This window comes from Idiotropiscis lumnitzeri, chromosome 7, assembly GCF_059441095.1.
Source record: "Idiotropiscis lumnitzeri isolate Australia: NSW breed Sydney's pygmy pipehorse chromosome 7, RoL_Ilum_1.0, whole genome shotgun sequence".
In the NCBI taxonomy this organism is placed as follows: Eukaryota; Metazoa; Chordata; class Actinopteri; order Syngnathiformes; family Syngnathidae; genus Idiotropiscis; species Idiotropiscis lumnitzeri.
Window position 1 is genome coordinate 7218764 of NC_142397.1, and position 26998 is coordinate 7245761.

A 26998-nucleotide genomic window follows, 5' to 3' on the forward strand; every position below is an offset into this window, starting at 1 on the left:
GTCTATAATCAAACAGGGGCAAAGCTTACTTTAAGTCACTAGCAAGGATGAGGAATGATGGAAAATGACCAGTAATGAGAGCGAATGACGCACAAGGTTAAATGCATGACGTAATCAGGGAAAATGAGGCACAGGTGAGGGAAGTCACAGTCAGCAGCAGGTAAGCTCAAAACACATACACAATCTACAAACTAAGTGAAATATAATCAGCACACGTCCATGTTTTTCATTTTGTATAAATCATTTTTGAGATTAGGATTGACTTTAGAGAAAAAAAATGTTGAATGTGGCAATGTGACTCCATCAATAAGTACTTCTAAGACAATGGCAAAAGTATTGTATTGACAAACTATTCTGAGACTACATTAACAAAGAAATGTTATTGTCAAACAAAACAAAAAAGCTCAAGTGATTGGGAGGAGGAGCCGCCATGATCGGCTCAATGTATTGGACTTCTTGTCTGGTCCATAATAGTAAAGTCTATGCTCAAGCATAAGTGCCCATAAGTGCACTCTGCCTCCATCTGGAATGCAGCATCACTGTCATTGCCATCACCTATTTTTGTGAGCTATAAATGATGTTATGATGGACCAGGCAGTTATTTATCTTGTTGTTGTTAGCACTTGCCCACAAAAACATCAGAAAATGTTTATTTCTAGAAGTGATCTAACCAACGGCGGGATGGTGGTTGACTTGTTAGCACAATGGCCTCACATTGCCGAGGTACAGGGTTTGATTCCGTGGACGATTAGGATGGAACATTGGCTTGTAGGTCTCCTGTCACAGCCTGCAGCTTGGTATTTAGTCATCATTCGGCATTTTAACAAGTTAAAATTGTTGTGTCACCAGTGTGTAGTAGGTTGGATACCATGTTGGGGGTATCGCGTGTAATAGAGGTGTAACCCCCCCCCCATCCCATATTTAAAAAATCATAATAAAAAGACAACTTCTACTTCATAGTTTTTCACTTTTTGGCTTAGGTTCTGGTGCCAATTAACCGTGCAAAACGAGGGATTACTGTATTTTGGCTATTATAGCAGTTCATTGACAATTAATTCAGCTCAAGTACCAACATGTCAAGTACAACAAGAACATACAACCTTGTAAAGATGGCTCATTTTATTATAGTATCACAGACAATAATATATTAATACTGTCTCTGTAATTGAATCAAAATACTGTAACATACCAATCAAAATGATACATCCTAATAACAATTTCAGACAGATGAGATAAATAAGTATTATAATAATTACACTATATTAAAGGTTTTTGCCATACATTTCACTTTTGAGGCTTTATGCGGCTTGTGTTCCTACGGTTCACTTCCAATACATGTGCAGGCTTAATGCAACTCGACATCATCTTTTGTTATGAGCGTACAGTACTTGTATTTTGATTTTTTTTTTTTCAACCTTTGGATTGGATTTAGCCATACTATAAATGTTGTTTGTCAAGCACTTCACTAAAAACAATTGAGCACTAACTTTATACAGTAGTCATGCACACAATCGTGTTTACTTAAATAGTTTCTGTGAAAAAAAAATCTTACTGGTTTCAAAAGCAAGACTGATGAAATACTTAATTAGTCTGAGTGGAAGTCACGAATAATTGTGGACGAGACATACATTGTTATAGCTGCGGTTGTTTTTTACAGTGCTCTGTAAATAAATTTGAGTACATTAATATATTCAAGTGGTATACAGTCTGCAATGCTGCTGTTAAATGTACAACTTTTTTTTTTAAATACTTTGTTTATGCATGGTTTCAATTACACATACAGAATACGTTGCAGTTTGCATCGGACTGTTGCTTGTTATGTCTGCCTGTCAGTTCCGAGGTTGCCGGTTCAAATCCCGACTCCTGCCTTTCTGTATGGGTTTCGCATGGCTCTCTGCGTAGTTGTGTGGCTTTTCTCCAGGTTCTCCGGCTTCCTTATTTGCTTCATTGTCGACTCTGAATCCCAGGTTGGCAAACTTTAGTGCTCAATGGCCGAATTTGATTTTTAAAATGGACAAAAGTATCACATCAATCAGGGATAATTCAAATTTGTGTATATAAAATAATTCAAATTGCTAATGCTAATTGCTAAATTCACTTGAATAATACTGCCGCATCTATATGTGCGCTTTTATGAGGAAATAAAAAGACCTTCTTTGTGAGTAACAAATGTCAGGCAGAGCCTCCAAGAAAGAACATAAGGAGTAAATCTAATTTGAGGAGCTCTAAATGTAGTCTCAGGGTTCACTTAGCATGAATAGCAGGGCGGCCCGGCTGCCAGGCAACAGGCAATCCACTTCGGATTGTTCGCGAGGTGACAACATTGGTGGGCGCTGGAAACTGAGGTGCATGTGTTGGTCAGTCAGTGAAAGTGAGGTTACACCTGCCCACTGGACATGATGTGTTGTGACTTAGGACGCAGCGTAGCATTAAAAGGCAGACATAATGAATCAGAACAGAGGATAGAAAGTCTACACACCCTATTCAAATGCCTTAAAAATGATTTCGAAACGTTACCACCATTAATGTGACCTATAATCTGTACATCTCAAATGAAACCTTTCCAAGAGGGCAAATAAAAATAAACAACTGAATTATAATATTGTTTCAAAAGTTGATAAATGTAGCGTGTCATCTGTCATCTGCCTAACAGTGATTGCCACCGTTGGCGTTCTGAAGCATTTGCCTCAAAGGTAACATACAGATTGAACACAGGGGGTCCAAGGATTGACCCTTGAGGGACCCCACATCTCATGGCCGCTAGATCAGATTCCAAATAATCAATGATCACTAAAGTAACCCATTTCCTCCAAGTAGGACCTGAACCATTTTCGCAAGGTTCTTTTAGTACTTTAATTAAATATGTTGCTGTACTGTGATGAGGTCAGGATCGGGATTGGAATTGATCAAAAAGTCAGTTTGAGTTCAAGAAATCGCTGAGTTGATTAAAAATAATTTTCTCGACTATCTTGGTTAGGAAGGGAAAGTTTGTGATGGGTCAATAGTTTGCTTACAAGGAGAAATCCGGAGTTCTCTTTTTTTAGAAGGGGCTTGACACTTTCTAGTTTCAGGTGTTTAGGAAACTTGCTTGATTATTTGCTCTTTTGGAAACGGTCAGATAGTATTGAGCTGTTGTACAGGTAATAGGTCACATTAATAGTGGGAAATGATTTTGTAATGTCAAAACTGGCATTTGAACAGGGTTGTGTGAACTCTTTTTTTTTTTTTTTAATCAACACGATGAAAAGCTTTTCAGGACAAGCAAACATGATTAGAATTCAAGTCACATTGTCACCATCTCTCTGTGTGCTGCCCGACTTGTGATAAACAAACCGAGCACTAATTATGTTAATGCCAGTGCCCCTATCTGCATTTATTTACGCTCACCGCCACCTTGCATAATACAAATAAACACTGTCCTCATTCAGGTTGTGGGTGAGCGGCAGTCTGTAGTTTTCATGCGCTCACCATGGTTCCAACCACATTGCAACAGTCAAACAAACCCACAAGTCTACAACTGTGGGGCAGACATATGCACCATTCAACGAGATGCCAAGAAATCCATCAACCATTTTCTAAACTGTAAGAGTGAAACCCATCCCACTTGACTGGGTGAGAGAATGGCTGGATGCCGCTAGTTTGGCAAAAACTAGCTCTAGTAAACCAACCTCTATTGCTGGTTCGGGGTTTGTGATTATGTCACAGTTTTGTTTTGTTTTTTATACGAGTTCATAACACTAGTTTGTTCTTCCTCCCTTTTTAATGTAATACCACTGTTGACCACTAGATGGCAGACACTATCGAGTTTGACAAATTGTTCCTAAGGCAGGAAATTGAAAACAGGAAGTACAGTATGTCAGCACACTCTAATTTTTGCTGGTTTCAATTCCTTTCAGTCCTGCTTTTTAGGCCCACAGAAATTCTATAGATTTTGGACATGATTATTAATGTATATTGTCACATGATATATTCATTTTGTTAGTTGGGAAATCAAAAATATATTTTTACTATAAATAAAGCGGGATGGTACACTACAATATTTTGGTGTTATACAGTACATTGCTTTTGGCCTCTCTCAATAAAGTTTATTTGTTTGTATTAGGGTGGCACGATATTTGGAAAGCAATATCGATATTATTGCGATATTTAACAGGTACCTAAAGAAATTACATTTTTATTATCCAATAAAAAAAAGATTGCAAAATAAACAAGCTCAATTTGTTCATATCTAATTAATTGTAATTCCACAAGATAATGTCCAACTATTGTATTGCGATACAAATTTAAGGCAACATTTGACTGGCCAAATTCAGATAAAAACATACAATATAAAAAAAAAAAAATGTTTGTACGTCTTTATATATATTGCATTATCGCAATATCAATATTTTCTTTATAGATTGTGCAGCCTTAATTTAATATTTTATATTTAATTTATATATCCAAGTATGCTTTTTGAAAATTGCAAACTCCTCCTTTATGTTTCTATACAGACGTAGCTCAATCCAAGTGCACACGTAAGCGGCAAACCTAAACCATAACAATCCGAGGAAATCATTTCAGGCTTAAAAATGTGCTGATGAATAATTGACCTGAATTGAACATCTTTTTGCATGTGATTGTAATCCAATTGCAGCGAGTTTGCCTCACATTTTGATATAGAAGAAGTCATGCATTTCCACTGCTGGGCGTACACAAGATTCAATCACAACGTCCATGTCGGGCAGTATATACTCTTGTGCTGGCCTTTTTGCGTATTGTCCATGTTCACTCCTCCGTCATCTCCAATAACCTTCTTGTGGATCTTTTTCAAAGTCAAATGGTAGTGAAAGGGAGGGAAAAAAGCCGTGAGAAAGTCCAAGTTGGTTTGTAAATGAACAAGTCTCCACACTACAGATAGATGGACAAATATCGAGATCAGCTCCTAGGACCTCTGCATCATCCTTTGGCCGTGGCAAGGGCACAGGTAGCCCCTCAGGTGTTTGCGTACCTTGCTGTGCAGCGAGGCGTAGATAAAGGGATTGTAGCAAGCCGAGCTCATTGCCACCAAATGACAGCACACCTGTAAGACGTTGATGTAGCGCTTGCCGATGATGTCGCAGTCAGGGTCCAGGTCCAACAACAGGTTCAGAACCTTAAAATGACATCATTGGTTAACAAACATGAAGTTTAATTTATACATGGCACTCATAGTTTATGGTATCAAACTTTCTTTTTTTTTTTTTTTTTCTTTAAATGAATATTAATGCACACTCGTGGTGCGCCAATCGGTCAGCTCAGAAACATTCGTATTTCATAGGATGTCCAACAGATGCAAACCTGCTTATATCTAATGAGATCCAATGATGTGGTTTATTCTCATCATATATTAATCCATTTTTGAATGTATAAAGTTCTGCGGGTTTTCTTCTTAAAGTGGCAGTTGGGTGGTTATCATAACCCATTTGGCAGAAATTGCACTTGGAGAATATAGGCCTCTGTTGCTATTTCTACAGATGATCTGCTCAGTTGCATGGCTCATTGTGGACGTAATAGCCGAACGGTGAGAACGATCAGTTTCTCTAACAACATTGTCTAGAGAGCTCATCCTTTAATGCAGTGTTTGGATTTGATAGCCGTAATAAGTCTGCAAATGGGCTACATGAAGCATAAAAAGTCAAGTTCAGAAGCAAGGTTAATGGAGATACTTTTTTGAACATTATCTCACCTGCAAAGGAAGCCAACACAGAGCAAATGCAAGCACTGAGGCCACCAGTAAAGAGAAGGTCTTCCTCCGCTTTTGCTTCCACTGTTGCCTCCTGCTGGTCTGCTCCCCCGGCACAGAATAGCGCTTCAGGCTGACGCTGATGGCACAGTACGAGATGCTCACTGAGAGCAGCGGGATCATGTAGGAGGCGAGTAGGATGAAGCAGGAGTAGAGCAGTCGCAGGTTTCCGCTTTCTGGCCAGAATTCTTCGCAAACAACCAGGTCGATGCCGCTGGGCCGTAGATCCAAGTAGCGTGTGTAGAAAGACGGAGGGGCGGCCAAGGCCAGAGATAAAAGCCACACGGCCAGCGTTACTGCACCGCAACCCCACAGAGAGATTCTCCGACGCACTGGGTGAGCTGAATGAAAAAAAACAGACAAGTCAAACATTTTGACCTATTTTGGTTGTCGCTGTCAACCAATTCACGAAAAAAAAAAAGGCACCAGGCTACTTCCTGTTTGGTTGCTTAGCAATCAGCGTCAAATATTGTCGCTATGTGGCCCATGCCTTGTGGAAAATTTTGACTTCTGTGATTTTGCATGATTTGTCTCTTTAACTCCACGTTTTAAAATATCCGTTCATTTAGCACAGTGCTCCCAGAAAAGCGCGTTGTGATTGGCCAGCTTGCTTTTCAAAAGAAGCACTGGGACCAGTAGGACGCCGACAAGACACCCCCACGCCTGATTTGCAATAATTATTCTTACCTAGGACAACATATCGGTCCACCGCGATAGCCGTGAGGGAGAGCACTGATGCAAACACAGTGGCGCATTGCACCAGGGGCACCAAGTGACACAGGGGTCTCCCGAAAGCCCAGCCATGGCTGTCGAAGGCATAGGACATGGTCAACGGCACACAGCTCAAACACATCAGCAGGTCTCCAGCGGCCAAGTTACCGATGAAAAAGTTGGTGGCGTTGTGGAGCTTCTTGTCCACCATAATGCAAGTCAAAAGGAAGGAGTTCCCCACGCCGGCTATGAGCACCACCAGGCAGTAGAGCGGCATGAAGAGAAGTTTGAAACGAAGCAGAAACTCCATGCCGATAAACATGTTCAGCGGGTCACTTTGGTTCAGTGCTTGACTTTTGTTCCCTGCCAGTCGCTCTTGCTCAGCTTGGTGGCTCGTGTTGGCGCTCATATCATCTTTGATGAGGATGTCCATGTTTGCCTGGGGAGAAGCAGGACAAGTCCATTGTAAGTCAAGTCAGACATTGTTGATATTTACGCCTATGCAGTTAAGCATTTGTTCAACTGAAGGGGGACAGATTTTTTCCAACATTAACATTTTTGTGGTTCACATAAGCAAGTTTGGTGTCTCTCTCTCTCTCTCTCTAACCAAAAAACTATACACTAAGCTTAATTGCACTAATTCTATGAAACTAGCTGTAATTACTAAAATAAATACTTATAAACACATTTCACTTCACTTGGAAACCAATCCATTTTTTTTATGATGACGGGACTGAAATCATATGAATTAATTTAGGGTAATGTACTGCACTAATGAAAAAAAAAAAATAAACATTTGAATTGATTTTTAATTTTGTTTTTATTTAGCCCTATTACAAAATGTTTTGATTTGCTACAAATATAAAAAGATTTGGTATTTACCTGAGAGAGAGAGAGATAGACGTAATTGAGTGTAAAATACCCAAACAGCTGACATTGATTAACAGCCTACAACAGGACATGACTTCAAGCAATAAGCAAACCTTTCAGGGACAAACTCAATACAAAAGCTTGCAAAAGTAATATTTTTGAATGCCAACTCCATCAAGGCAGGTAGCCACTGAGTGTGTGAGAGCGAATGAACGACTTCGTAGACAGAGTGACATTTCAAACCAACATGCCTATAAAGTAGCAGAAGTGATGATGGAGTGTAGAGGTGGAGAAGTTATTTTTCACCGCAAGTTCATCAGAGAGCATTGACATTTCATTGCCGGTAATGCTTGTGGAGGTGGCAAGCAGCAGGACATGAACAACGTGCCTTTTTCTTCAAATAGCGGCTCAAGGCCACTCGCTCCTATCGCAGCGTCGTTCGGTGGTGCCCACGGATACAGTGAAGGAGAGGCGGCATTAAAAGCATGCCATAAAACGGCTTTTCATGATTGATTGTCAAGAGTCAAAGTCAGCTTCTCACAACCCGATAAGAACGGTATATTTCGGTGTGGAGCATGTGTGAAAATACGGAAGATAAAACCACAAGCGTGTTGGAGCAAGATAAAACTATGAGCGTGTTGGGGATGATCTTTGGAGCTAAGTGTGCTTCTCCAATTCTTGCCAATTGCATTAATTAAGCCAAAACGGCTGACCAAAGGACAGATGCTCGTTAGTTATCGATCCTCCCAGCAGCAGTGACGGCGCTCTTCATCACCAAGTGACCTTTTTTTTTTCCCCACCCATCCTTTCTTTCGCCATAATTTGGCTTTTCCATCACATTGGTGGAGGTTCATCTCGGACTTGGTTCAGGCTCCAAAACGACGCCTCCGTGTGGACGAAATACCCAAATTTTAAATAACTTGTGGAGATACAATGAAACATGTTTTCTTGTGTGCTTGGCTTAGGTCAGTGGCATGAAGAAATTGTTGGAACTTGACAATTGGGTACAATGCGGTGGAGACACAAAACGAGACACGCGGATACTACTGCACATGAGCTAATTGGAGATAACGAGGTGCAAGTGTGCCTAATACAAAGTAGAAGGGCAGGACACGCACACACATCCATGACGTTTACTCAAGATCCAATATTGCAGCGCAAATGCTTCCTTAGCATAGCATAGCTAGCTAGCTAATGAAAGTTCTCTCGTGTTTATTTGGGGGGGGCAACTGGACCCTATTTTAGCCACGCCCCCCACTGAAATTTGAAGCATTTAACATTTTAACGCCAATCACCAGAATTCTGTATTAAATTGTCTTTTAACTGTCTATGTGGCCGATATGACCATGATGTAAATTAATTTCATACTTTTATGAATGCCAAGTAGTTTTATGTTCAATTAGCTAAAAGTTAAATATAAAGGAATTTAAATATATGAGAATTTCCAAAAATTACACAAGTATATAATTAACTTTTGTCAAATATGATAGCGTAATAAACATTTGGAGTTGTGATATTTAAAAACTTTGATGTGTAGACATTTAATTTAGAAGCTGCTTGATCACATGACCCGAGTTGGTTGAGGTAGTACTGAAGCATTGTGGGAGTTTGTAGAGAAGCGGGAAGACTTGCACAAGCAGTCATGCACGGCGCATCAGCAGAGAGTTAAAAGACCGGTAATTGTGCTTTTCTTTCTTTGTATTTTGTTTATTGACTACACTTGATGTGTTATTAATCCTACCTGCAACCTCCAAAGTAAATATAGCTTTATTTAAAAAAATATATAGGGAATGTTTTTAATAATTGAAAAATATTTTTATTTTATTGTATTCTTTCCAACATGTTTTTTTTTTATAGCAATTGATTGTTTCTTTTGCCGCAAAATTGTCTAACGTGACTTATCTTGAACATAATTCATGTTGTGACACAAACATTGAGTCTTAGTGGCGTCCTGTCTCCTGCCTTTCACTCTTTGAATGTGTTGGCCAAGCATTCATTCAGCATGCATTTGAGAGAAATCCACGAGAGAGCCACTTAATGTTGAAAAAGATTGCAGTGCAGAGATGGGGAATTTTTTTCCCCCCATCTCATCTGTTCCTAATGAATAGATTCGGTTGATAATGTATGGAGAATATTTTCTTGATAGATCAGTCTGGCAAATTCCTTTCATGTCATGCTGAAATGAAATAAAAAATGTGCGCGGTCAATTACCAATGCCATGGCTAATTTTGCTGCCAATTAGTGTTTTGCGGTTGCCCTGCAACAGCACACTCGCTGGATGGGGGCGTTCTCCTCCAATGTTTCTACACACACACACACACACACACCCCCACACGCGTATATAATATATATATACATATATATATATATATATATATATATATATATATATATATATATATATATATATATATATAATGCAAAAAATAAACTAAATTAATTAACTTACCTTATGATATGATGTTGCCAATTGGAGATGCAGAGAAATCCCTCTACGCATCTACAAATGATGCTTTGTGCTTCTTTCTTGACTGTTCTATTTAAATACAGCGTACTTTATACAATTATAGTTTTTAAAAAAAAAAAAAAGAAAAACTGCAGATATTGATGCACTCGTGCTCCCGCGGTGAAGGGCAGGCAGTCAGTCAGGAGGACTCAATGAGAGTGAGTGAGTGCGAGAGCAAGGAAGCGCCAGAAAGCAACCCACGTAACCTCTCTCGTTCAACACCTCGATAGAAGAGAGGGGAGGTCGGTCTGCTCCCCTCCTGTCTTGAATCGCTGACGCAATTCAATGAAGTATCAAGTTTCTATAACGACCAAGTGCTGCATACTCTAAATGGCATCATGTGGACGGGCTACCTGTTGTGCTGGAACAAGTCATCTTCCATCGCGTGGAGAAAAATACGGGCATTTTTAGCTGCGGGGGGTTAAAAATGTTTTCAGAGTTAATGAAAATTATTGAATTATTGAAAACCAATTATTTTCTTGAACAAAATAAAATATGAACAAGGGTTCTTTAAAAGAAACACAACTAGCGGAAACTGCATTTCAGGTTTATAAACCTAACTGAAAGTGGCTACATTTATAAACAAAAAGTCCTTCATCTGAGTCTAAGCGTTGATTTTAAATAGATTTTTTTTTTTTGCACTTGACAAATACACCTTATAAAACTAAAACTAATACAAAAACCAATAAAAACTCAAATCAAATGAAACATTTTTTGAAAAAAAAACAAAAAAAAAAAAACTGGGCACATTAAGACAAACAAGCATTTACACTGGAGAGTCGGGCATTAACCTAAAATGTTTGTCTTTGAGGAAAGCTCTAAAATAATGGTTTGAACAATGCAAGCTCCACGCAGAAAGACCTGAGCTGAGATTTGAACGCAGATGTGTGAGGGAGATGTGTGAGGCAGATGTGCTCACCTTGTTTGGAATATAGGGGGAAAAAAGTTTCTCTGGCATTGCCATGTCAACACTGCAACAAATGTAATTTGTCCATAATATTGGTGGGCCAGACAGCACACCTATCATCACGCTATCAGCAGGGTATGTTAAAATTACCGTTTCAGAGTTGTTTGCAGTGGCTATACAGACTGCAAAAAGCCTGCAAAATAGGACACAAAAACTCCACACCTGTTAGAGCTCTAAAGAAACGTGAATTCCTTTCAATTCGGTTAATATATACAATAACACAGCATTTATGTTATCTAATTGTAGGTGTGAATTCGAACATTCTGAAAGTCTGTCCAGTCTCTTGAACAAAAATCGTGAATTTCTTTTCAATTTCGTTCTCCTTTTGCTGTCAGGGGGGCTCATTGTATTAACCATTGCAGGTTGTGCCATAAAGGTGGAGCACTCAAAAGTCTCAACTGTTCTCCTTTGCAACCATTTGACACTGCTACAAATGGGGGAATCAATTCAGTGCAGGCAGAGTGCTCAATAATAAGCAGCAATCCAGCAGAGTCCATGGGGAGGGGGGGGGGTAGACCAAGCAGTGGATATTGATTGAGATATGTCGCAGAATTCTGCAGGGACATCATTTTGTAGAGAGTGTGAAGCAAAAACTCAAGTTGGGATTGATTTGTCTGTTCCGTTTTAGACAGGTGTCTGTAAATGAAAAAAAAAGAGAATTTTAAACTGAGTCTGTGTCTTAAAATGAAGCAGTTGCGATCGGTGTGGTAAGTGAGGCAATTTCATGAATGATATTGATTGATCTTCTCGGGCGCCACATCAGATGTATGACAAAAATGCTATTTTAAATTTGGATAACATGCATGCAATATATGTGCTGTTAATATATCGTGTTTCTGTTTTCATAATACATTTCTTAACGCAAATTTAAAAGATCCACTATTAAATATACTAAAAATGAACATTCAAGGACGGCACAAAACTGTTGGGCAGCAAGTTAACATTAAGTGCAAGATCTAAATTTGTGCATGTTCTCACAATGCATCAAAATTTGAATCTTATTCAGGAATTATATTTGTCAGCTATGCCATTCCAAATCTGCAAAAACTTATTAAGCCTGCTCAAAGTGTAGTACAGGGCAGTACTTACTCTCATATCAACAGACAAGCAAGGCGAGAGGAGGTACATAAAATTTGAGAAGATGAAGCATTCAATTGTGACGTCTACTAAAGATGACCTAGCGTCAAGAATTTTCAAAAATGATTTTAAATATATTGGGGAAAAAATTTATGAATTTGCAAGTATTTTGGGGAGCCACGGTCGTAGAGGGAACATGTTTACAATTTTCCTTGCCCGACAAAAAAATAAAAAATAAATCCCAATTTATTTATTTTTTAACTTAATTTCCTCCAACAAAATCCAATTAAGGGCCCACTCAGTTTCTGATTCCTGTTGGACACAATCAATCAAGTTTGTGGTTTTGTGCCTTCATTCCACATTCAGCGTATTCTCTTGACGAATTAAACTCTTGCATACTTCTTAGAATGTGTTGAACCAAGCGCCCTGGGAGGGTGCATGCAAAACCTATAAGGTAATTAAAATAGCAGTCTTTAAAAAAAATAAAATCTGAAATTTGGTCGTCTAAACTATCATAGCAATTTTCTTTAGTAAATTCAATGGCAACATTCTAATAATTAATTAATTACAAAAAATCACTGCGACATGGCTTTTGTAAGTGACAAACTCCATTTTTTAATTTCATGTTGTCTTGGGTTGATTTAATGGATTTTCACTCTTCCCACCACCAAACAATTGCGTTACTGTCCAATGCCAAACAAACGTTTGGTCTCTTTGTCCAAAACACAAAAAACAGGAGAAAATAACAAATTTCACATGATAGCAGCAACAAAACTAGTTCACGAAGTATCGGCTGCGTTACACCACGCCTGTCCGCTGAGAAGGAAGTTGTCCGTCAGACTGTCCAAGGCCTCCTTTTGTGTCATTGCCTTCCACTCTTCTGGGATCACTGCTGGCTTCTGATTATATTCCTTTGCGAATCTCTCATTAAATCTTGCTAACACATACCTTTAAATAAAAGATAATTCGATTATTTGTCGCACATAAGAAAGAAAAAAAAAAAACCTAACAGTGACGACATCTGAACATACCTCCAGTAAGGACTCGGTGTCTGGCTGCTCGTCTCGTTGGGTGAAAGATTCCAGTCCGGGTGGAGTGGGTGTAGTTCCCAGCAAGTCAAACGGACGTCTTGTGGGTCTTGCTCATCGGTGTTTGCGCTCTCAGGGGTGATCGGCGAAGTGGGCGCCAACATGCATTTGGGCCTGTGCATGGAGGCCTCGTGAAACTCATGTCCACTTTCTTGTACTTCGCACGGTGCACTGCACACTGGACATCGGGCATCGCAGCCTTTTACTTTGCTGAAAAGGAAATCTCGCGGTTGAGTGGGAAGGCACTCGAGTAGTTGCTCACAACCAATGTGTTGGGAGAAAGACTGGGCAAGGTCCAAGCGTAATGCGGCCAGTAACTCCATGAAATACGTGATAAAATGATCCCATTCCGTGGTGATACTGTAGAGCGGTCCCTCCAGAGGCTCCCGGGGGGGGGACACCTCTTCGTCCTCCAGAATGAGGCACACTTGCTCCAGCATTGGTTTGCTGTCAGTCAGCACTGAACTGGCGCCTACGGTGACTTGGCTCACAGCTGCCGCAACCTTTCCGATGATCTCTCCGAGCCGCTGGTGCCTCCACGGATTCACATTCCAATCGGACACGTAAGCTACGACTGTCTCTTGGATTTTCCTCAGCCTGAAGCTATCGTAAGAAAGCAAGTACTCTGCAAAGCTTTCAAAGCTGTCTTCCTTGATGAGCTCTCGCAGCAAACTCTTGTGGAAGGCGTGTGGCGTGAGATATTGTTCGGCTTTACATCGGATCTCGTCAGCAATGTGCGTTCCAAGAGGTTTATAGACATAGTCCATCACCGTAGGTTGGATGATATCAGAAATGAACCGATGAGCCAACCTCTGACGCTGGTCTCTCTTCCTGTACTGATATACGAATTCCGCCATGAATGTTCTCTTCTTGGCTTTCATGGACTTCAGAAGCTCGCTGTCCTTGGCAAAGCGATTGTGGACTCTTTGGAAGTCTCTGCATGCAGCGTTACATACAAAGATCTTGAGATCCACCCCAAAGGCTGTTCGGATTTCCAATTGTGTTTCTTTCAAGGATTTATCAATCACCTCTAACAGATCTGTGATGTAACTGTCCGAGAAGTCTTGCGGCAAACTGACTTTTTCCGAGACAAACTGTTGGTAATGCTCCATGATGTTGCACGCCAGTTGCTGAGCTTTAGCTTTCGGTGATTTGTTGTTGCTTTCAAACAAGTTTTTCATTCTGCTACTGTATCCAAAGTACTGATCATGCACTCTAAAGCTCGTTGTGTGATTTTGGCCAAAATCCAAAAGCTTATTCAAGTGCTTCCGGAGACCGTGGCTGTTGAGGTTCGCCGCGAGAATACTCATCACCCTCGTGGTAATATCTTCTGTTTCTGAAGACCTGAAGTCAAATTTGGACAATGCCTTTTTCCACACACCCTCAAATTCCTCTTCGAGCGCATCGTCTTTAAATAGCCGGTTTTCAGATTCACTGCTGTCTAAAAGTGCCTGAAGCTTAACATTTTGCTCAATTTCCAGTATGGTTTCGATTCTGTTGAGCTGAGAGGAAGAACAATGGTTCTCATTGATTCTTTCCAGCCTATCGATTGCCATTGCAGTCACTCGTTCTTCAAGCTCCATCATGTTGCTCGAAAGGATCGTTTGGAGTATCTTAATGGAGACATCAAACTTATTTTCCTTCAAACTGGCCTTCACGTGTGACTTTTGTTTGTTTATTTCCCTTTTGACTTCACTCCTAGCTTCATACTTTAGCTCACACAGAAAGTCGGTTTGGCTGGACGGGTCCAAAGCATCTGGCTTGGTGGAATAAATTGTCTTGGTCGCTTGTGTCAGCCAGCCTTCCATGTGTTCCAGCAAGTTGTCCTCCCACTGAAAAAGCTCGGTGCAAAATATCGAGAAGAGCATTGCGATGTCTTTATTTTGCAGACTGACAGCGAAGGATTCTGCTTTCACGGCCTCCCAAACGGAACACAAACGGCCCATGAAGTCATGCCAACCGCATGGTTTTGACCGCGTGGCTGCCTCCTTCAGTGCCCCAAATAAGTTGCGCTTTAACTTCAGCACAGCCTCACTATGCTGGTTGTCAAGTGATTTTGAGAGCGGCTCAATGTACCATGGTCTAACATAGAGAATCGAGTTCTTTTTAATTGAGTAATGAAACGTATCGGCTTCTCGATGGCTTCTGTCTCCGTTTGTAGTCTGCAGAATGTCAGATACGTGTTTCAACTGCGTGGCTTCTAATATAGTATTTATACCTTCATCCTGGACGAAAACCTTGCAGATGGGCATGGAGCCGCGTTCTCTGATGCGCAGTAAAGTATTAACTTTGACTGTGAGGCTTGTCTCAAGCTCGGAAGCTGTACGTGAGTAGAGGTTTTGCATTAAAACATCGCTCATCCCAGCTGCAACGGTTGCCATTTCATTATCGTTGACCTGAGTGCTTAATTGTCCGTCCTTTGCGGAACAGAGACCCTCGACGTCAATCAGCAGGAGAAATTCACAGTTTAGCTTCTTTTTTAACTTGGGTGGAAGTTGGAGGGCAACCATGTAGACCCCTCTTGTGGATCTTTTACGTCCATCTGGGAATGTCACCCCAAATAACGCCCAAAGGATCGCAGAATTCCTTGCATGCCGCACTCCGAGGGTTGTGAGAACCTTCAAGCGGTCTTGAGGAAAGCGATGTTTGATTTCTGCAAAAATACTGCCGAGCCAGCGCATGGGAATATTACAAGCGTCTCCATCCATGAATTCAAGCGGAATGCCACTGAGAATCAAGTCGGCAGCAACACTCGGAAGTCGCAGCACGTGATGGCTCCCGCTGCCGGGGCTGATGTGGGTGAGTTCGAAAATGAGGCCCATCTCACGCATGAAGTGCTCAAGTCCAAGCAGAAATGGTTGCGTAGATGTCGCTGCTGGAACTTCCATAGATGCTGCTTGCGTCTGCTGACAGGTTACTTCACTGAAGTCATTCAGGTGAACATTATCCGTTCCTTTACCTCCAAAAACCGGGTTCAAAGATTTCTTTTCTTCAATTACGTTTTGACCTGGCGTCTCGTCTTCATTTGCGGGGTCAAAATGTCCATTTTGCAGAGACTCTGATTCCTCATCGTTTGCGGTTTGATGAAAGTGCTTCAAACTCTCCGAGTCAACAACCTCCAGATCATTATCTGTAAACTGCTCAAGCTCCAGCAAAAAAGGTTGTGCAGATGTCACTGCCTGATCTTCAACAGATGCACGTTGACATGTTTGTTCTTCACGAGAAGAAATCTCCTGAACGGTTGAATCACTGAAAGCATTCTCGTCAACCCCTAAAGGATTTTCTGGGTTCAAATAAACATTATTTTCAAGAATCGCTTCACTTTCCAACACTTGATTTTTGGAATCCAACGATTTTGATTCTTCATCGTTTGTGCTTTGAAAAATGTGCTTCAAGCCTACCTCACCCTCCGAATCAGCAACCTCGAGATCATGATCTTTAAGCTGCTCAAGCTCCAGCAAAAATGGCTGTGCAGGTGTCACTGTCTGACATTCACCAGATGCATCTTGGCAGGTTTGTTCGTCAGTCGACGTCTCGTGAAAAGCTGCGTTTTCTCCCAACACTGGATTAAGAAAAACATTATTTTTAAGAATTTCCTCACCTGGAATCTCCTGTTTATTTCTTGAGTCCCAATATGCATTTTGTCGAAGTTCTGATTCTTCCTCGTTTTGGAGTTGAAAACTTTGGTCTGAATCAGCGACCTTCAGATCATTGTCAATACGCTGCTTGAGCCTCAGCAAAAATGAACGTGCCGACGTAGCTGTCTGACCTCCAACAGATCCATCCTGGCCGCTTTGTTCTTCCTCAGAAGGGTCTTGAAGTGTTGATGGACTCACGTCAGTCCCGTCAACATCTATGGTTCCATTTTCCAGCAACACTGAGTTTAAAGAAGCATTACTTTCAAGTGATTCTTCACTTTGGAGCTCTTCTTTATTTATCTTCTTTTCCTCTGTTCCTTCATTCTTTTCAATTTGAAAACTATGATTCAAACCTGAGTCTCTCTCTGATTGGATGACCTCCCGATCATTATCTGAGTGTTGCCTAAGACTAAGCCTAAGCAAACATAAATGCACCGATGCTCCTGACTGACCTTCACCAAAAACATCGTGGGACGTTTGTTCTTCTGCAGAAGTCGTCTTTCCGTGACCATGCAGTCTTCCATTTTCTCTCGCCACTTGGTTAAAAGAATTATGATTTTCAAAAATGTCTTCACCTGGGATCTTTTTTTCGTTTGAATGATTGTTTTGCATTTGATTAATGGGCTTTAAATCTACTTCATTTACTGAGTCTGCGACCTCCTGATCGTTCTCTGTAAGATGCTCGATTTCGCCATCCTCAAATGTTAAATCTGTGCAAAAACTGTCACTATCATACCTGGCATCGATGTCCACATTCTGAAGCTGTGATTGTCCAGGAATGCCGTTGTCCTCTTTTGTTTGCCGAGTTATCAGTAAATCTTTTAGGTTGATTTGCTTTTGCATCTGCAGCAGTCTGAGTTTCACCCTCATCCAACCGAGGAAATACATCCTCTCTACTTTATCTGGGGTTGATACGGCATTTGCAAAATTCCTCATCGATGGAGTCCTTTTGTATTTGCTCAAACTTGCCACAATGTCTTTTCTCTCATTTTGCAATCGAGGATCAAACTCTTTCCGTTCTCTGTTCTTGCGACTTTCCTCTTTCTCAATTTCAGCCAACCTGCTCCACAAGGCACCTTGCAGTGGCAGCTGTTTCTGCCTAAACAGAGTAGGTCCCTCATGTAAACCTTTGAGAACTTCCTCTGCCATGTGCATTGATTTTTTACACACCGTCCCTTCATCACAATGGAACCCCAACTCCTCTGTGAATTTTGCTGCTCCTTCGAGTGTTACAAACTTCAGGTCTGGAAGCCAATTTTTGACCGTTTTGCAAAGTACATTAGCAAGGTTCTTGGCATTCAAAGCTCTTCCGGACACGATTGATCCATCTGGAAGCCCTAACTGCTCCAGAAGGTTCATACCAACAAATTTCACCTCCCTGTCCTCTAAAGTCTCGGTCTCGGAGAAGTCAATAAAAATAATCTTGGTCGTCATACCTTTGCAGCTGGCGAGAAGTTGCTTCTCTTTCTGCTTCGGATTTTCACAGAAAAAAATAACCACTGAAGTTGCTTGGCAGAGAAGGTAGAGGCATTTCTCATGTGTGATTGCATCTCCACGGAGGTTAGAGAAAACCACCGGGACTGGGAAAATGTCTCTCGTAGGGTCTCCTGTAGGAAGATACCATGCGGTCTCCACAAGACCGTTGGAGAGACTTCGTGGTAAGTGTCCTCCTTCCATTCCCTTGTGGAGGAATGTTTCACTGCTCAAGATGTGATTGAGCACCTCAGACTTGGAGACACTGCAAGGACCAAGCCTCACACACGAGATCATTGGCATGCATGTACTCGCCAAAACCGCTTCTTGGATTTTTTGGTCGCTATCTACGGACTGGGACTGCCATCGTCTGACGACACCTCTAAAAGGCCAAAGGAGGAAGCTGCTTGGTTCTTCATCAGCTACATGAGGAAGAATCAGAGGTACGGCAAACTGACATTGTAGCATATGTGCTGTTATCTCCTGCTGAAGGAAAGTGTTGGCGCATATAAAGACGGCTGTCACTAGATCAAGAGGATTGATGCTACACGAGCGGATTCCTTCCAAATCATCAACCCTCTCGACAGAACTGTTCGCGCTTTTTGAGAGGGCCTTGCAGCAAGTACTCCGAGCATCTGGGCGAAGCAGCCAAAGTCTTTGGAAGAAAGATTGTGGCAGTTCGTTGGGTTCTCGGGGTGTTAGGTTGTCCAGGATCCAGGTACTGAGGTCCAATATTGATGCTGGTTCCAGTTGGGAAGGATAAAAAGCCTCCAGACCAAGTTGGATTAGAACGTCTGACTTGTTCTTTGGGGGCTCTGATTGGAAGGAAGCACAAATAAAATAGTTTGGTTCTGCTCTAATCTAGTGATGCACTTCCTTTGGTAAGGACAGCTAGTACCAAGTAATTCATACATTTCAACTTACTTTTCCTTTTGCTGCTCAGCCTCTTTGAAAGTTTGGTTGACATGATGAACTTCCTTCTGATTTGACTTTTTTTCTTCTCTGTCGTCACATCACATTACTGTATGGAAATGTGTGGATACCCGTGATTTATGTATCGCATAAAAATTACTGGTGTAAAAAAAAAAAAATGCTTTTACCTCATTTAAAATGTTCTTTTGAAATGTGTGGATTCCGCCTGTGCTTACCTATCGCTCTTCTTATATTTGGTTGAAAATAGTCATCATCGCAGAAACAGGCCGGATATATTACTTCACATGGAGAAGTCAGAAGTCAGTGTCTGTCGCCCACCGCTGGAGCTCTTATAGGCGTCCGTCCACACATTCCTCCCGTTGTCTTCTATCTTCACCGTTCATCATGTACAACAGGTCCGACAGTCGCACGCATAAACGCAAGTGAACAAGTGGCACCACTGGTTGCATCAACATTCTTTGTCTAGCACAAAAAAATGTCCCAGTCATAACAATGCGCATGCAAGTATTACTGGAATTTGACGGGAAAATAAATCTTGAATGATATTAACCGTACGTGCTTACATCTTTCATTCTATCTTTGATAGATAAAAATGTGTGTTAAAGCATGCATTATTATTATTAATGCAATACTACCATTACTACTAGTAATAATTATAATGTTTTATTATTATTATTTTAAATTATTATTTTATTATTTTTAATTATTATTTATTATTAATTATTATTGCTATTTATTATTATTATTATCATTATTATTATTATCTGATACACATAGACACACACACACATATTTAGTTTTTTGGGTAAAACATTTGCTGATAAAGTGAGAATAATCCGTAAATAATCGATGCTCCCATAATTACCCATTCTAAAAATTGAAATTATAAACATCCCACAAGATGAGAATCTAGAATAGATACAGTAAACTGCATGCTACGTTTATATATTTTCGTTGCTTTTACCATTTTGAGTCCCTCCTGTGAAGTACATGTGCATTTTCATGTGTAAACTATTTTTACCGTAAAAAATTGAATCAAGTAATTTTTTTGAAATCACTTTTTTTTAAATTACTTCCATTAACATGCCTTGGCAGAAGTCTTTGAACCTACTCATATAATTTGTCAAATTTTGACGGACGGCTACGACATAAAGCAATCAATCGCGGTAGTGTGTGTTTGCATCCCTGTGGAGAAGGAGGCAAGCGCACCTGAGGAATAAGTCGCTGTGCAGAGGAAAAAGATTAACAGATCTCTATTTTTGTCCTGCAAAGCTCTTTAACATATCCCGCAAAGCTCGTTTAACTCGGTGTGTCAGACTGTGGGAGTGAAGTGTGTGTGTGTGCGTGTGCGCGTCTCGGAGCAAGTGCAAGCTGCCATAATCAAGTCAATTGTCCTTCCGAAGTCGTTCTTCAATCTTTACCTGGTGTGCCTCCATCGCATCCTTCCAGCGGCACCGTGGAAAGCGAGCTGAAGACACTAACGACGATCGTCGTGAACGCTCAAGTGGTCAGGATGTTGATCACCATGCTAGCAGCCATGTACGTGATGGTCCGAGTCGCAGAATCGGTAAGACCACAACGACTTACGGAAGATGATGCCGTGCATGTCATTGGCAAGATGTTATGAAAGTCCTCACATTCTGGACTTAACTAACGGTGAATATATTTGTGTAGGAAAGGACGTGTAAAAGTTAAGCGATTGATGTGAATCTTTTACTTGAGAAAAAGTAAATCAGTATGTCCTTTTGAAATCAATTATTTACAATACCCGTTTTAATAACGGGACACAATGAACAATTCTTCTTGTTTTTTTTTTTTTGAAAACAAGAGCTAGCTAGCTAGCTAGCTAGCATTGGCTCTGACCTTTTTTTTTGCTATCATAACATGTTCCCATAGCTTTGCTAACGTTCCGTACAACTTTCCTGTTTGTGTTTTTCAAACTCGAAAGAATTTTTGAATGCCAGCTTGTGTTTTTTTTTTTTTTGGCTATACCACGATAACACATTCAGCATGAAACATTCTTGTTGCCAACAAACTCAAAGCCATCTTGCTTCGTTACTGTCATTAATGCCATCAGGGTCACATTTAGCCACGTCGCTCCCATTCAGTTTTTTTTTTTCAGCAAGATCTCAATCAATTGATTGGGGGGGATAATAAAACTATTAATAATACACGATGAGATATTCTCATTAGACTCATTTCGAGATTCAAATTGCAGGAAATATAGTTTGGACTTTTTGTGATTCTTGTTACTAATGTTTGCAGATAGGAGAGCACTTTTCCCGCCAACAGGAGCCGCTACCTTACATGGTGTCCCAGCCTTTGCCTTGGCAGGTGCATTCTGTGTCACACAGCCGCCGAAGCAGCAAAGCAGAAGAGGTTTGAAACTTTATGTTCATATTAACCCGTACTTACTGTCTGAGTCAAATTTGTACTGCCTTGATGTTTGGTCGCAATAGAAAAAAAAAACATATATATATATATTAGGAGAATTTTGGGGGTAGTTCAGTTTGTCAAATTACTAAAATTAACCTTTAAAAGATCAAAATACTTTTTGAGAAAAAGACATAAGAAAATAAGATGTAAATAAGTTGTCAGAGGTGCATGAAAAAATTCAGGTACCCCTCGCCAGTTGTGTTCTCGCGTAATAACGCCACGCTAACGTCATATTAACATCGACTATTTTGTCAAATTTGCAATTTAATTCAATGTAATCATTATTTTGAAGCCGATAACAATGATTAGTCAATATGATTTGTTTGTATCAACCCTGTGTCTTTAGACTTGAGTACCAGCGTACTTTGACATTAACGTTAGCAAAATGAGTGTCGGCTAGCAACACATGAGGAAACCAAAACAACACCACTACCGTTTTGTATTGGGAACAAAAAAACAAACACCTGACTTTCGTCAATGCGGACACACATTCCATTGTGCTGATGGAGCCTGTTTGATGACAGCTGCTACTTTGATCAGCGTCCAAACTGGCATTTAACTGCTTGCCTAATAAGGTTGTGATGTGAAACAACAATGCAGAAAAAACAGCCTCAATGGCCACAATGACAACAAAATGGACAAGAGTTTACAACTAATAGTGTTAACAATCAAAAATCAGACGAGCTTCATTTTCTTCTTGTTTGTATTTTGGGGGAATTTCAATGCCTTGTGGCACCATGCTGCCTCTCACAGGTCGGAAATGGTACTACAACAGACATCTGATTTTAGTGCTATTGAGGATGTGTTGTGTTGGTCGTCTCGATTTCGTCGCACACACTCGCATATTAAAAATCAGTGAGGTTGGTCGACCTCGCTCCACGTGTACCGCGCTAAAGGTAACCTTTGTCCAGATTTTTTTTCAGTCAATGCAGCCGCTAGCATTCAGCCGTCAGGCTGTGCTTGAGCTGCAAATCCCAATCAAGGCGATTTGTCTTTGAGGTCATTACTTCAACTCTGGAAGTCTCTTACGCACACGCGAACACACCCACGCGCAGACACAAGGCTCATCATGCACGTGGCACCTCGGACACACAATCTTGTTCAAGTAAGCTGCGTACTTTTCTTGCACACATCATGCCAGGCCAGCGTATCTGATTTGACAGTTGAAAGAATGTGAAGAATGTTTGAGTGGACTTGCTGCTCGCATAGCAGCACTGATCCTCATCGCGACGGTTTGTATCTGATGCCGCTGCTCACGCAACTCGGCATTCTCGTCTTCTTTTGGACATCACTCCGGGGAGACTTTTGTGTCGGACCCGAGAGCACTGCTTTTCTTTTTTTTTGTCAAATTTGTAGTTTAAAACAGAGCAAAAATAATCACTGTTTGTGATTGGCAAAGTTACCTCTTAACTTGTATTTTCTTTTCATATGAAGGAAAATAATTTATTTCAAAGGAATACATTGAAGAAGAAATAAAATATAGTGCAGTAGAATACTGTATATAAAATATTGCAATTCTAAAATGTGTACAATAGATAAATGTAATTTGACAAGGATTGCATTCAATGGTTCCTTCATTGGGAACCCTTTGAAGGGGAAAAAATATTTTGGCCACTTTATTTTGGAGTAAGGATACTGCCTGATGCTAGTGAATGTTTTTTTTTTTTTTTTTAAACGGCGATGCCGAGTCTACTATTCGCAAAAATATCCTCCTCCTCATCATCAGGCCCTTGTTTGTCCTTTTAACACTCTCGTGGTCATGGCTGCCATACTTTTAACGGCTGAACTCTGACTAGCAACACATGGCCAATGCTAACGAATCTGAAACTTCCTGAGACTTGAACTCATTATTTGTAATGAAATACAAATGATGCTTTTGTGACATGGACATGGTAAATGTAAAATGTACGCTTCTTCTGACGGCACAAACCCTTTTACTCACCCTTTCCCACTTCATGGTATCTAATTTGTTCAACATGACTCTGATCACTAAACCTTATCGCCACATATGAATATATTTTACATCATTTAAATCAGCTACGTGCTTGAAATTACAGCAATAAACACACTCTTTCTCCCATAAGTTCTTAAAAATTATATGTAGATTAATCTTACTTAAAAGTTAAATTATACAACTTAAGTCAGGTCTGCACTCAGAGACATGTGGGCTGTTTTTGTCCGCTAGAGTTGTGCTTCTCAATTATTTTCTGTTACGCCCCCCTAGCAAGAAGAAAACAATTTGCCCCCCCCCCACCACCCACTCTCCGCCACAACTATAAATAATAGCATTTTCGTTGTGAAACTAACCTAGACTGTATTGTTAATTCTCGCTGCGCACAATGAGCAAGGAGAGCGCCACTGCCAACTAGTGGAGTGGATGTGCAATTACACTTTATTGTAGTATGGCAGAAAAAAAGCATGTTTCCTAGGTTCACGAGCGCCCCCCTCTGGGTCGTACTGCGCCCCCCATGGGGGGCCCGCCCCACTATTTGAGAAGCACTCCGGCCATCCTGTGTGGAGTTTGCATGTTCTCCCCATGCTTGCGTGGGTTTCCTCCGGGGGTACTCCGGTTTCCTCCCACATTCCAAAAACATGCATGGCAGGCCGATTGAACACTCGAAATTGCCCCTAGGTATGAGTGTGAGTGCGGATGGTTGTTCGTCTCTGTGTGCCCTGCAATTGGCTGGCAACCAGTTCAGGGTGTCCCCCGCCTACTGCCTGGAGATAGCTGGGATAGGCTCCAGCACCCCCCGCGACCCTCGTGAGGAGAAGCGGTACAGATGATGGATGGATGTATTGTTGCATTCAATGTTGGGTTATAGTGGAAAACTGCTGGCCCAGTAGAGAAGCTTAGCCAAGTTGGTATCGTGTAGTGGAAAAGCATCACATGTAACGGCGCTTTTTGTTAAGTTTGTCTTGATCTGCTTTACAGCTCGACGGCTTCAGAAGGAACAGCATGGGCGTGTACAGAAAGTGTAAGTAACACTTTTTAAAATCAAAAATACAATCCATATGGTTGATTTGCACGGAAATTTTATTATTGTTGTATAGTGGTTAATACAATGTTTGTCAAGAAGGTTCTGGGTTCAAATCCCGATTTTGTGTGCTCTCTCTTATACTCATTCGAGAGATGGAGTGTGATAAAACTTTACTTCTATCATTCCGGTATATTTTTATGAAGTATAATAATTATACAACAAAAATAACACTTCATAACAATGTTCTTTATAACAATATACAAAAATTATATACTGCAAGCTAAATTACACGTCAAGAATTAAACAGTTTTTGCCCCCCCCCTTTTTTTTTTGCCTCATTTCAATTAACATAATGCTGCTCCTTCTGGTTTACTCCCATGGAACGATCCCAAATGTATCATAATTTTGCAACCCTGTGTTTCATTGTCTCGCCCCCCCTGATGTGTGTCCTCTTCTGGCGCTTAGACTCCAACGCCAGTAACGGCACGTGCTGCACCGAGCTGGCAGGCCCGCCCCCCCTCAGCCCCGTGGAGGCCGACAAGGCTGCAGCCACCATCCAGACCCATTTCAGAAAGTTCCAGCAGAAGAAGCAAAAGAACGGCAAATAGACCAGTTGGACTTGTTTGGGTGCACGCTCACACAACCATGGATGGTCCCTTTTGTGCTACGTGTACACCACAGACTGTACATTAAAGCTCACAACATAGCTTAGCAGGGTTACAGTCAGTATCACGTCAAAATCAGTCATTCTCATAGTGTGGTTTGAGTACCACTAGGGCTCCTTCTAGTGGCACACGAAAGAATCACTGTCCACATACAGTTCAGTTGTGTTTAACTTTAAAGTTCAATGCATTTGTGTGTAATCTTTAATGGCTGTTTGTTTTAAAATATTTATTTAGGTATCATTTCTATGTGCAATACATTTAATTGGAATCATTATTTAGGTACAGTTTTCCATTTTTTCCATGCCCGTGTCATTTATACTTCACCGATCACTTCATTAGGAACGCGTGCACAACCTAATAAGAGCCAGCACAAGCGATGCATCAAATGATTCTGCCTTCACTATAAATATTTGAAATAATTTATCATATAATAAAGTTTGTGTATAATAACTAATGAAACCATATATATCTACTTTTTAATGACTTTTAAAATGTTTGTTAGTTTACAGAAAGGCCACTTTATTATTCCAGCACCTTATCTATAGCTACACGAGAGAGACGAAACATAAAAATGTTGATATTGGATATGGATTTTATTTTTTTAAATAAAGTACATTTGAGTTCCGAATAAAACCAGTGTGTAAAAGCAATTGAAAATGTTTAATGGGATCCAATGTTGGTCGGCGCTGTGCAGTCCTCACAAACACACCATGTACTGTACTTTTAGAATGCAGACACTCCAGTTATTTGTAAAAATATATTTTTTGAACCGCTAAATGCACTTTTTTCTTTACGTGGGAAAAGGATCACCGCATTTGATACATCTCATGTTATAATTTCTCACCGCAATAATTTTTGAAATCCGGATCATCAATCATTTATGTGTTGACTTTGACAAAATAAACGCAGAAATGACTTGCCTGTGCAGTCAGTTTTGTTTATTTGCAGAGTGACGCCCTCTAGTGGAAATTTACGGTATCACTCATGTGCTTGGGGTAACAGATTGAAGACGCTGAAAAATATTAATTCTTCTCTAAACTAAAAAGGGAATGCTTCTATTATTTTTTCTCCAAGTGAATTTTTAACCCTCAATTTTTTTGCATGTCTTTACTTCAACATCCCGTGAACTGCGATGATGAACACTCCGGTAGAGCACATGATGGAACTACAATTTGAAAAAAGAAGGAAAAAAAAAACAAAACAAAATCCTCACAGTTCATAAAAAGATAGCTTTATTGCACAAGTTAAGTATTTTTTTTCCAGCGTTTTGTTTATTTTCATAGAAAAAGAAAATGTCGAGTTCAACACAAGCAATTGCAAATCGAAGCAAACATTTGCCGGCAAAATTGGTATTATGGAACAAGCACTGCCTTTTCAAAGTGTATTCATGACCCCTCGTTTCTAGCATTTGCCACTTAGTAACCAGCAGAATGTTCACAACATGCAAATGCTTCTTCTGTCCTCAAGCGGGATTCAAACTTCCACAAAACCAAACCAAAAGGAGACAACGCAACCAAATGTCCTGTAAAAGAAGAAATCATATTTGAATTGTGCATGGTCCACCCTGATTTGTTTCAATAAATCAAGATAAAGCAATTTCTGTATAACTCTATCTGTTCTTTTTTTGTTTTTTTTAAATAGTTTTTCATTAAGTCCTCTCGTTTCATTACAATAACTTCAATTTAAAGTATACATTGTGCCCTGGTATCTAGTGAAGATGTTGAAAATAGTACTCATTTATACAAAAACACTTTCCTATGTACACAGGGTTTTTCTATTGATGGAATAGAAATGATGTCATACAGTTTAGGAGTAGGGGAGGGGGTCACTGAAAGGTTGAGCGGATGACAAAACATTTAGGAGAGAGTTGGGGGTGGGGGGTTGCCAAGTTG

At 40.4% G+C, this 26998-nt stretch overlaps 3 protein-coding genes across 4 annotated transcripts; 1 reads left to right on the forward strand and 2 right to left on the reverse strand.

Moving 5' to 3' along the window:
* The first annotated feature begins 18 nt into the window (after positions 1–18).
* On the forward strand, positions 19–26702 carry LOC148333336 (uncharacterized). Its single transcript, XM_088300456.1, has 5 exons — positions 19–160; positions 20477–20594; positions 21293–21406; positions 24396–24438; positions 24907–26702. Exons 1-5 carry the CDS (start codon positions 102–104, stop codon positions 25047–25049), a joined length of 477 nt encoding a protein of 158 aa, XP_088156582.1. The 5' UTR covers positions 19–101; the 3' UTR covers positions 25050–26702.
* On the reverse strand, positions 3646–10052 carry LOC148333337 (prolactin-releasing peptide receptor). The gene is made up of 4 exons (XM_088300455.1): positions 9795–10052; positions 6452–6914; positions 5708–6105; positions 3646–5134 (listed from the first exon to the last, which is right to left on the reverse strand). Exons 1-4 carry the CDS (start codon positions 9843–9845, stop codon positions 4925–4927), a joined length of 1122 nt encoding a protein of 373 aa, XP_088156581.1. The 5' UTR covers positions 9846–10052; the 3' UTR covers positions 3646–4924.
* gvin1l2 (GTPase, very large interferon inducible 1-like 2) lies at positions 12125–19411 on the reverse strand. 2 transcript variants are annotated; one of them, XM_088300453.1, is made up of 4 exons: positions 19243–19411; positions 19019–19115; positions 12927–18909; positions 12125–12843 (listed from the first exon to the last, which is right to left on the reverse strand). In XM_088300453.1, exons 2-4 carry the CDS (start codon positions 19059–19061, stop codon positions 12675–12677), a joined length of 6195 nt encoding a protein of 2064 aa, XP_088156579.1. In that variant the 5' UTR covers positions 19062–19115; positions 19243–19411; the 3' UTR covers positions 12125–12674. The 2 variants fall into 2 exon arrangements, with proteins under 2 accessions (XP_088156579.1, XP_088156580.1); XM_088300454.1 differs by having other exon boundaries at positions 19195–19365.
* Positions 26703–26998: the final 296 nt, after the last annotated feature.